Source organism: Mercenaria mercenaria, chromosome 8, assembly GCF_021730395.1.
Source record: "Mercenaria mercenaria strain notata chromosome 8, MADL_Memer_1, whole genome shotgun sequence".
Lineage (NCBI taxonomy): Eukaryota > Metazoa > Mollusca > Bivalvia > Venerida > Veneridae > Mercenaria > Mercenaria mercenaria.
Window position 1 is genome coordinate 8,039,560 of NC_069368.1, and position 12,090 is coordinate 8,051,649.

Consider the following 12,090-nt stretch of genomic DNA (forward strand, 5'->3'; position numbering starts at 1 on the left):
CTTTTTTCTTCTTAATATATTCTGGAAAATTTTATAACTGATATACCTAATAGAGATATAAGTTAAGAAAGGAAACGTTGGAATTTTATGCATGTTGGTGAGATTGCAGTAGTATTAACAAAGATATGAGAAATACAGGTAAGTTTATGGGAAATATAATTATGTGAGTTTTCGAGAAATTATGGAAAATACATTATGTTTATGGGAAAAAATCATTCCCTGAAATTTAATTTGGCACATAACTGTATTTATTAACAAACTGGTACAAATGGTCATTTTAATAAATAAAAGTAAGGGAAGAACCAGGACAGCACATTATATAACAATGAGATACTAATGTCCAGCACCTGTATATATAGCACAGCAGCTCAGTTAATATATGCTAAAATGATCCTTGAAAATGGATTATATGCATTTGAGTATCTGTTTATATTTGATTCAGATCAATAAATGCTCCCGCAAATCAGTTTTGACGATCACAAATTTATGTGAAATTCTACAAATCTATACAAGAAATAAATCAAACAGACTTAACTTTTGGTGACATCTTTTGCTAACAATAGGCCTACTGATTAATTAACTTCTAACATTTAGACCTATGTTTTAGCAAATTTCTCATATACAACAATATAAGTTGTATTGTTACTGAAATAAAATCTTAAACACGGCTTTTAACAATTAAGAAAAAATATTTGCAAAGGAGCTCATTTTCATGCTCGAACCTGACCTACTTTTGCTGCTAAAAATATCATAAAAACTCTTTTTGAATGAATCTCACAAAAATGACTGCCATGGTTATAAAACTGAGTGTCCTAAGATCAACCAATCAGAAGCTGGAATTTGAAATTGGTCTATAACCACAGGTTTATAACCTTGAACCGTAGCATGGAGTAGAAACTGATCTGAATCATGTATGTAGATGGGGTGAAAATGAGTGGTAACGTTAGCTGATAATGGTTTCCCAATGGTTTTGTGCAATGGGTTAAGTGAGGCGTGAGGTAATGATGTTATGACTGATCTCATCACTACCTTGACGAGAAATACCGTGCTCATCTCGGACAGTTGTAACTTTCTGTATGGTAGTCGTCATTGGTTTAGTCTCGAAAGTCGCTTGCGATACAACACGTTCACCTTCAAGGACCGTCTGCCTCTGCTCCACCTCTGTATACTGTATAACCTCTTTAGAACTTTGACGGGCTATTTCTTTTAATTTTGGTTTCTTTTCTGCTGACATTTTCCGCCTGATCTCATACTTTTCTTTGATCTCGACTGGCTCAATTAATTCAATTTCAATATTTTCCTCAGAGGCTCTAGGAGCCATCCTAGGCTTCTCTTCTTTTTTATCTTTTTCTAAAGAATCAGGTCGTTTGTTCCGTTTCTCAGACCGAGGTTCGGCAGAGGCAGACGTAGCAGTACTCATGCGTGGAAATGTGTCGGCTGCAATGTTAGTAATATACATGCTATTAGAGATATACTATTAAATACTTTATTCACTTTCCCGAATAAACAAGAAAATATGTTGGTAAGTAAATTTATGTAATATTTACATATTCCATTATGATTTATTGAAATTTAAACTCTTTATAACTATGTATTTACAATAGTAGAAACAAGTAAAAGTTATGGTCTGTAAAAGTTAATGATTTAAAGATTTACAGAATTAAAGATAATTTAATTTTGCATATTTTACAATAGTTTTGTTACATTTCATTGCAATGAAAATTACTATTGTTAATTTCTGCTATCATTTTCATTAACTGAATGTACAAACTTATATAATTCCTATAGGAGGAATGAAAAAGATACTGGACAAACAGACAAACTTATAAAAGTTTTCTACCTATTTAACAAATCTGGATGATATTACTGCAAACTTATGTTAAGTCTATATTTGACTTTCATTATCTTGGTAACATATTTCAATATTTTTATAATTCTCATCTGGTTGCATTATAAGTTTCACATGAAACATGGCAACACCACAAAAAGAGGTTTTCAACCTAAAGCCAGGACTACATACAAATAAGCTCCCTATACACCCAACACTGGTCAGACTCTATAACTCAACATTTAAAGCTGTTTACTGGAAGATGTTTTTATTCTTATTAAACTTGACCTTGACTCCTGTGGTCCCAAATGCAATCCCAACCAAACCTCTTTATAACTAACTTGTAAATTTCCTTATATTAGTCTCAAGTTATCCTGCAGAAATCATTTATTCCATTTTAGTGTCCTTAACCCTAGCTGCCCAAATTATAATCCACTGCTAGGTCTCCGTAACAAACTAGCTATACACCAAGTTTGGTGAAAATCTATCAATTAGAACCCAATTTATTGGCTAGCACTTAACAATTAAAGGCCTGATACAACCTAAAACAAGAGCAGTCACTATTGGTGAAAAATGCCCCCGAAGCGTGCCCAAGAATGCTACAGTTGTATGTGCAAAAAAAATCACACATCATTTCGTGACCTTAACCTTGACCCAAGAGGCCCGGGTCATAAGCATGACATAACTTCTCAATATGGTTAACATTTGGGTCAAATTATTTTCAAATCCCTTGATAAATGGCAGAGTTATGGACCAGACAAGAAACACATTTGACTTCTAAGTGTGACCTTGACCTTGGAGCTAGGTCTGGGTCTTGTGCATGACACCTCATCTCATTATAGGGAACATTTATGCCAAGTAATTTCAAACTCCCTTCATCAGAGTTATGGACTGGACAAGAAACAGACCATGTTAACCTTTAACCTCTAAGTGTGACCTTGACCTTAGAACTAGGGGTCTGGGTCTTGCGCATGACACATCATCTCATTATGGTAAATTTTTTATGCCAAGTTATTTCAAAATCCTTCCATGGATGGAAGAGTTATGGACCGGACATGAAACAGACCAGTTAACCTTTGACCTCTAAGTGTGACCTTGACCTTGGAGCTAGGGGTCTGGGTCTTGCGCATGACACATCGTCTCATTATGGTGAACATTTATTATGCCAAGTTATTTCAAAATCCCTTTATGGACGGAAGAGCTACAGCCCGGACAAGAATTTACCAGACGCAGGCACGGATGGACAGTGTAATTTTAATATGCCCACCTTCGGGGGCATAAAAATCTGAAATATAATATTAATGTTCTATACACCTTTTCCATTATACTAAAAAAAAATCCAAATACCTTGATAATTTATTTAAACTATGAAGAGTTGCTTAATTAGTTAGTAAAATATATGAAATTCTGAATTCAATACAAATGACTTAACTCACTGTCCCGAAAAATAAAGTTGTTTTCTTCAACACTGTTTTAGTCTTGTTACAGATATAAATGTATCATTGGAGATGTTTTATTGGTATTATTTCCACAACATTTTTGTGCAGTTGTGGTGGTAGCACAACAGGTAGAGTGGTTGGATCTGTTGTTGCCTGGCTTAGTACCAATGTCCATACAGGTTTGAATCCTGACTCTAGTTACTACACATTCTTAATAAGGTAAAATGCACTGCAGATGCACGAGTAAATTTCATCTCCGTAACAGGAAATCTGACAGACGAAGTATAAGTTAAAGTAAGTCACAGTAAGTAAGTCTATAAAAAGTATAGAAGAAAGGAAAGTTTTCGAGTCCTTTTTTTCATAATTTGATTGACAAAAAACATAATCGCATTGTTTAGTACTTGTATCAGCTAATAAGCTAATTAGTGGCTTTTTATTTTTGCTTTTATTTTTGGAGATAAAACTTCTACTCACAAATGAATTCAAGTTTTGGAGTGTTCATAAACACAAGCAAAATTCATCATAAATATAACACCATCTACAGAATCATGCGGTCATGATGAAACTGTCCTCGAGTAGGAACAAAGATCTACAGCAAATAAACCTCACTTATTTTGAACATTGGAAATATTCATATTGTTTAGAAAAGAAAGAACAAAATTAATTTAATGACAAATACTGCCTTAAAATAAGAGCATCATTTCCTTGCTTTTTGTTCCTCCATTTTTTTTTTTCAGTCTGTCAAAACACTCATGTAATCACAGCTGATCTATCCGCTAGGATTTAACATGTTTTACTTGACATTTATCATTTGCTCACACAAAATGAAACCTATCATTTAAGTTCAAATTCTGTTGATTTATTGCTAAAATCTAAAATTAATTGTAAAAACTCTTTTTGCTTTGTTTTGCAAGTATAGTTCATAAATCAATTATTTTTAGTGATTTTATGTTTATGTTTTAACACAAATGAGATATTAACCCTGTCCAAATATCTTTATACATCAAAAGATAAAAACAATTATGTCTTCAGAGAAAAGTTAAATTTTGCAAACAGATTTACTTTTCATGTCATAATTTCATTTATATTTTAAATTTCATAAAGGTAAAATAAGACACCGAAGTGTAATGTAACGACACAACCGAAGCAGGTTTAAGTTGACAATTTTAATTTAAGACCAACATTTTGGCTTCTACAGAGTTTTCTTCAGGGTCTTTTCATAAAGATAAAAGAAACAAGTTGTTAATTTAAGGCGGCCAACCCATGATGGCGTTTGGTAATTTCCATGCAACTTTGTATTCTCATTTGCTATTTTCGGTATTCAACAGCTGAAGATAGGAGCATGCAGCTTTCCTACAAACTGGAGAAAACCGAAATTGCAAACAGAGTAGACATAATCAAATGCAAATTGCTGACAGTCATTATGAGTCTGCTATTTAACAGAACAGAACAGCAAACCAATATCTAGCAAGATTTAAGGCGGGGTTAAATGGGTTACCCTGGCAACAGAACTTACCCTTATATCCTTTCCCACCTTTATCTAAAATACACAAGCGATATATCTATGTTTACTACGCATACTCATATTAAAAACAACAAAATTCATTACTCTAAAACTTAATTTACCCCCAATTTTCACCGCTGGGTAGATTGGTTCCCTGTGTTCACTTTAACAGTAACTGCAAAAAAGCCTTTTCTAGTGCGCCGGGAACCAGTCTTCCCGGCAAGGAAATAAATTCAAACAATTTACTAAGTTCATTGGGTCACATTGAGATCACACATCGCTTACCTCCTATTACAAATTTTCAAATTCAGTGACAAGATTTTTGCAAATAAAGTTGATTCAATCTCGCAAGCTGCAGCATGGTCATAGGTGCAAATTTGGTGCAGTTTAGTGATATAATTTTACTGAAACAGCTGTCTAGTTCATTAAAGGATTCCAAAACTGCCTAATAACCAATAAAGCCTAGATGTTTTGTGCTGGCAGATGCTGCTGATTAAATTTGGTGAGAGGCTTTTATAACGAATGTATGAAATCAGTAAAGGATTAATTTTAGTTTTAGAAATAGAAAAAAAGGTGCTGAATTTGTCAATTAAATAAGAAAATTTTGTGGGCAATGTCAATTTGCATTTCTACCTATGATTACATAATAGAATAAACAGGAGGATGTGCATGCATGGAGGATATTTTCACTTTATAAATACTAAACAGCACAGAATCAAAGTACAAGTTACAGAAATAACAAGAAACTGGACCAACATTTAATTTCCAACATACTACAGTGCTTTCAAAGATAAGTGAGAATAGTTATAAATACAACAGGACTGATCAACCAATCAAAATCTTTAGAGCATTTCACTGTCCAATGATTAGATGCTAACATAACAACTCTATTCTCACATAACTTTGAAAAAGCAGAAGTAAATCACATACATTTTTTTGTTAATGTGAGCTAGTGACCTATCTTTAGACAAAATAGTTAACAAACACTTACATACACTATTGTGTTAAATAATTACTTATATAGTTGGCTGCAAGACACATGAAATACAAAATCATTGTTTCCCAAACATGACAGAATAGACAATATTGACTGGACACACATCTTCAGTACAAGATAGTTATGAATTGTGAATTGTGTCAAGTGTACCTTTCAGGTTTTAGTGGTAGAAGCTTGAGCAATGCTGTGCTATCTATCTAATCTAAGTATAGTTAAACCAATGTCATAATTTTTCCCATAATTCCCACAAGTGCTTTAGCAATATTGTGAACCACAATGCATTTGTTTGTATTACCGAAAATATTTCGAAACACTTCATATTAAAGACCTACCCTCCGAAATGGAAAGGTTCGCAGAGTTTCGCATATGGATCCTACTGTCCGACTTCCTCGCAAAGTTTGGCAATGAGCATGTCCTGGAAAATAAAACGAAAAATTAAACTTTACCCTACTAAATTTCTAAAATGGACTGGACTATTATTCAATTTGGGCAGTACCATTTATCATTCGAAGTGGTATACACTGAAAATTTACTGACTGAATAGCAAACAGTGCAGACCAAGATCAGCAGATATGCAGGTTAATCTGTACTTGTCACAAAGGCAGAATCACTTGCTGCCAGCCGGTTAAAGGTTTAACAACAAAATATAGTAAGAAAGTTACATTTCAATATTTAAAAACAGCTTCAGTTAGTATAGGTGATATCGATGCTCATAAAAACAAAAATGGCTAGGATGAACTTGGCATAGTAATCACCAAACACCTTTTTGTGTTTGTTTTCAACTTAAACTTTGCTGCAACCCTTTCTTTCATAAGTAAGTTAGATACCTCTATTTAAAGTTGGTAGAAAACTGGACAGATACTTGTAGGGAGAATACTAAGGATTCTCACACTTTGCTTTGTGTTCTATCCTAGGGCAGCTTACTTAGTTAAAATGACAACTTCAAAAGTACATGTTAACACTTCTTTGTCTATCTTACAGTATAATAATTTAAATTGTCTATAAAAAAAAATAATAAAAGGCAACTGCCGCATGCCAAAAAAAACCATACTAAAATGATCAAATACGTGCATAGTGTTTATCAATCATGCAAATAGGGACAATAACATCTGCTGTATGCTGTGAATTTATAAAATTAATTTTTTAACCAATAAAATGGAAACTTAAAAAAAAAATACAAATGCCAATCAGAATATTATTTTAGCAGAATCACAATTACATAACTTTTATGCATCATTTGTATATCTTGACTCATGTGCACTTTATTTATTTTTTTTAATTAGTATTTCATTTCCAAAAACTTGTTGGATACCTGTGCTCTTTCTGTAATTAGTAGCTTTAAAAACAAATAACTTGAACATAGACTACATCCTGGAAATAAGACACTGCTCTTATGAAACTAAAGTTTTGAACCAGTCTAAATATCCAAGCTTTTCACTGGCTGTTTCTGAGCACAATTCTTAAATTGACCAATGACAGGAGAGTATTCTGAGACTGGTCCCCAGATGCAGATTTATAACCAGCAAACCCTTCTAGAATATTTCAGAAGAAAACACAATGATTATAGACTTATAATGTATACTGTAAAATCATTTAATCTGTTGGCATAAAATTTTGAATGCCAGCTGCACTCCATCCTTCCCCACTCCCCTCCCTACTCCCTACCTCCTCTTGGTTGTGTCCTTGTAAGTGGTTGTCGAATTTCATAAATATACAAACACAATTATCATATAGTACTTGACTGACTAGGACTTTATGAAAATTAATTAACACTCATATATTAATGATTTTACAGCAATATTCAAAATCAAATTTACATTCATTCCTGGAAAAGTGGGGAAATCTCTATAGTTTACTACTAAATGCTATCACAATTAGTGCTGTCAATTAAGTAAAATTCTCAAATCTTCTGGAAACGCTCTCCTGAGGTTTTGTAAAGTGAAGTTGTGCTTTGCTGCCAATTTAAGTTCAACCTTTTCCGCTGACAAAGATAAAATGTTTCTTTACATAATGATCCAATTCCATGAATTGGTATTTTCTGTGAATATGTTGTTTGTTTCATTATGAAAGGGGTTGTTAAGTTGCAACTGTGAAGTGTGGCAGTAGTCGCCAGTTTCATTTCACATGATTTTACTAGACCCATAATTATCATCATTTAAAATCTAAAATTTAGACTTGAGAATTTAAAATGCTAAATTTTCATTCTGTCATTCTTAAATTAGCACAAAAAGTAATGGAACTTTGCATGAATATTGACTCTGTAGCCATTTAAACAAAGTTATGACAACCTGAATATTGGCTTGTCTAAGTTTCAGACTATAAACATTGATGAATATGGGTACTGAAGCTTCTGTATAGTATCTTTACAAGGTGCACACTGACACAAGCTTCATGAAAATCCTTCAAATTCTTAGAGGATTGTACAGGACAACTTCCAAGTATTACTTACTTTCATGCATTTTCATTTCATTTACGCATTGCTTTTTCAAATACAAAATGGCAAACTGGAGAACATTTGACTTCCATGACCGGACAAAGCAACAACCACAACAATGCTGATGAGCATTTTACTCATCAGGTCACCATAGCAACGATATCAGCATTGCTGGTTGAATGACAAAATGCTGTAACAGTGTGTCACAGCAATATGTAATACCATCAACTGTCAATACCCGATATCGATATCGTAACACAGTGTGACAGAATACACAAAACATATTTCAGAAGGACAACAAGCAAAGTGAAACTTTGATACTGCTACTTCAAATATTTTTATTTAAGGTAGCGGACCACTATTGACAATCAGCATTTTCCATGAGTTACATGTTTTCCACGTGCCATTTCTGCAGTTTATATGAAAACGCTCTTTTCTGTAACAGTCGAATGCGTAATCCCATGAAAATTGCCAACTGGAATTTCAGATCATCTACATCAAAGAGGCACAACTCCATATTTATGTCAATTCTTTCTAATTTATAAAGGATTTCTATTTGTGTGAATTTAAAACAAGAGCTGTCTGCAAGACAGCATGCTCAACTTTTCTCAGTGCTTGACTCTGAATAAGAGCTTTGCCAGTAAAACCTTTATAAAACTTTAACCAAAAAAATCTTCGTTAAAAAGGGGCATAACTCTTTTTCCTGGTGTAGACTTTGATAGTAATTAAAAATTTTAAGTTCCAAGTCAAAAGCTTTGATAGTAACAGAGATATCTGACTTTATTAAAAACTTTAACCAATGGCGATGCAGACGCTGGGGCAAGTGCAATAGCTCTATTTTTTCCTTGAAAAGCCGAGCTAAAAACAGTTGATTTAGGAAGTTCTAATATAAGACTGCTTAGAACTTCCTGAACCAACAAAGGAAAGTACCGGTACATTCTAAATTGTCATAAATCTGTCAGCATGCCCCATTAACACCTGCCTTTGCTTGCTGTCAGAAGAAATTAATAAGAAAAATCCACGAATTAGAAATAACTCTCACGTGTGGTTAAGTTTAATCCCATGAATTTGTTTAATGAAGCTTTCTATGCTATATCTGAAAGTAGCGTATCCATGGTGATAAAATGATAACTTGATTAAAATTTCCATAAATAGAATTTAATATGTTCCTTATTATATCTATCTCATCAACAAACACAGTTTCTCTAAATAAAATATTTCTATTAAATAGTTTGTTATGGAGACATAGAAACAACAAATTTCTAATAAGAAACATAAACAGCAAAGCTTTAGCAAAAGTGGCTGTACTTGATTTTTAGCGAAATAGCAATGATGATAGTAGGGAGTACTTGAATATAAAAAAACACACACTGAACATTTTTACCTATTCCTTACCTTTGAAAATCTGGTTCTTTTCTCTTTATATCTTCACTTGCCAAATATGCTTCATTCTGACATCGCCCACTAAATTGTATCAATAATATTGAAATAACTACTTGTACAATTAAAACATATTTAAGTTATGTAAAAATTTAATATAAGGGAGATTACTCAGTACCATGCAAGTATCACTTATCTATAATGTTGTTTTGAAATATTTTTCCTCTGTGAAATTATCATCTTTCAAGAAATCTTTTATATGAACAAGCAAGCAAAAGAAAGCCTTTCCCTTTGATTATATGTACATCAGATTTGTGTACAAAAGAACTTCCAGGAAACTGCAAATCTCCATTAAACTAAATAATGATAGGTAATCCAACCACACAGCATAACTTGGTCTTCCTAATTACTAAAGCCATTTCAGCTAATTACCTTTTTATGTTTTATCAATTATTCATGGTAATTCAAATGCAATTTTCTGGTCTAAACTCCAGACAAAAACCTTGAAATAGTTAAAAACCTGGCGTACCTGAATCTAAACTTGGATCCTCGAGAGAAAAGAGATCCCCCTGACCTCACTTTGGGAGTATGAAATGAACTCTGCAACCTGTGTAAAGAAAAAAAATTTAAGCACAGATGTCAAGAGGACAAATCATTACTTAGTTATCTGCAATGAAATGATGTGATGCAAAAACTCAAATAAACAGACTCTTTGGTTATATCAGAGGAAAGCATTTTGATTTAAGCACTGACTTATTGCAAATTTTTTGTGTCATTTTAACGTCCTACTGGGGTGGGGGTTTGGGCTTCTGTGGCAGAGTGGTTAAGGTCATTTGCCCCTCAATGATATGGGTTCTAGTCTCAATTGGGGCGTAGAATTCTGCATGTGAGGAAACCATCCGGCTGGCTTACGGAAGGACAATGGTTCTACCAGGTGTCTGCTTGTGATGAAATAATGCACGGATGGGCACCTGGGGTCTTCCTCCATCATCAAAAGCTGTTAGGCCGCCACATGACATTCAGTGCAGTGTTAATCCCAACTTAAAAAGGAATTCACACTTTGTACCCGAATATTTTTTTAGTGACTACCTGGTATTTATACTACTAGATATCTGAGGATAGTCTGTAAGCCCAAAGTGCCTATAGGGAGTTATACTAACTGAATAAAATCATACAAGAATGAAGTTAAATTTCTCCATTAATTAAAATTGAGGCTCAGGTAATAAATGATTGCATGCTAAGTTAGTTTGATTTCCTACTTAGAACTTTCATTTGACCCATGCCATGAGAAAATCAACATAGTGACTTTGCGACCAGCATGGATCCAGACCAGCCTGCGCATCCGCGCAATCTGGTCAGAATCCAAGCTGTTCGCTAATGGCTTCTCTGATTGCAATAGGCTTTTGAAAGTGAATAGCATGGATCCTGACCAGACTGCACAAATGCGCAGGCTGGTCTGGATCCATGCTGGTCGCAAAGCCACTATATTGATTTTCTCATGGCACAGCTCATTTTACTTTCGTCAGCTTACGTGAAAAAGAACTGTTGTTCAACAGCACATCTCCATAAGTACTTGCAGGCTGCGACTGTCAAACACTTGTAACCAATCGGCTGATGCTTCTAAATATAGAACAATAACACAAATTATTTCAAAATACAAAGTTTGAACATAAAACTATATAACACATTCTAGTCTAATTTCATGTTTTCATTCACGCCAAAGTAATTAATAGACAAACTTTTAACACAATAAAAATATTTTATATATAATTCATGCATTGATCAGCTTTTTCTACACTGACTGTTTCTATTAACACCTAGCAAATTTCCTAAAGATATAATTAAGAAATAATAATAATAATATCCCAGACAGGGACCAGACAGGGACTTTGTCATTGAATAAAATCATTGTAATGAGTTCAGATGTGATGGAGTTGTAACACAAGGGGGAATCTGAAACTCCAAACAATGATTCTATCCAATCTGAGATATATTATTTGAATTCTAACATGATATCAACAGTTATTATCTGCATTTTGGATGACATCCACCAAATATTTGTCTATTTTTTTGTGGTTTTCTTTTCCAGCACACCACTATGATGTGTGACACTATGACGTAATCATTGTATCGAACAAAGATTTTGTTGCACTATAATGTCATAGTTTCAGTCTTCTTTATTTTATAGAATAAATTGGGCCATGTTAGACCTGTTGATAACATGTCAGTTACAGTAACCTGCCGCTGTTTTACGCTGTTACTAAAGTTAAGCGAATGAACCTAAGACAATCTACTATTCCCATAACATGTTCTTGTACAAATATATGTTTTTTGAGGAAATATATAATTTATGGCAATGAACATTATACTGTATGAGGTAATGAACTTTTTAACATATATATGACACTATATATGACAATGAACATATACTGTATGAGGTAATGAACTTTTAACATATATAATTATGATATCATATAATGGCAAATGAACATATACCATACAAGGTAA

The 12,090-nt window shown here is 33.4% G+C and overlaps 1 protein-coding gene across 6 annotated transcripts in view; it reads right to left on the minus strand.

Moving 5' to 3' along the window:
- The window catches only part of LOC128558937 (FERM domain-containing protein 5-like), a 121,475-nt gene that overhangs the window by 6,894 nt on the left and 102,491 nt on the right, over window positions 1-12,090 (minus strand). For 2 of the 6 annotated variants that reach the window (XM_053549325.1, XM_053549322.1), the window contains 6 exons: window positions 11,114-11,202; window positions 10,112-10,189; window positions 9,598-9,666; window positions 6,101-6,183; window positions 4,784-4,807; window positions 1,030-1,437 (listed from right to left, as the gene is read on the minus strand). In XM_053549325.1, the coding sequence (XP_053405300.1) occupies window positions 1,030-1,437; window positions 4,784-4,807; window positions 6,101-6,183; window positions 9,598-9,666; window positions 10,112-10,189; window positions 11,114-11,202 (751 nt within the window). The remainder of the gene's footprint in view (window positions 1-1,029; window positions 1,438-4,783; window positions 4,808-6,100; window positions 6,184-9,597; window positions 9,667-10,111; window positions 10,190-11,113; window positions 11,203-12,090) is intronic. The other 4 variants (XM_053549323.1, XM_053549324.1, XM_053549326.1 and 1 more) reach the window with 4 other exon arrangements.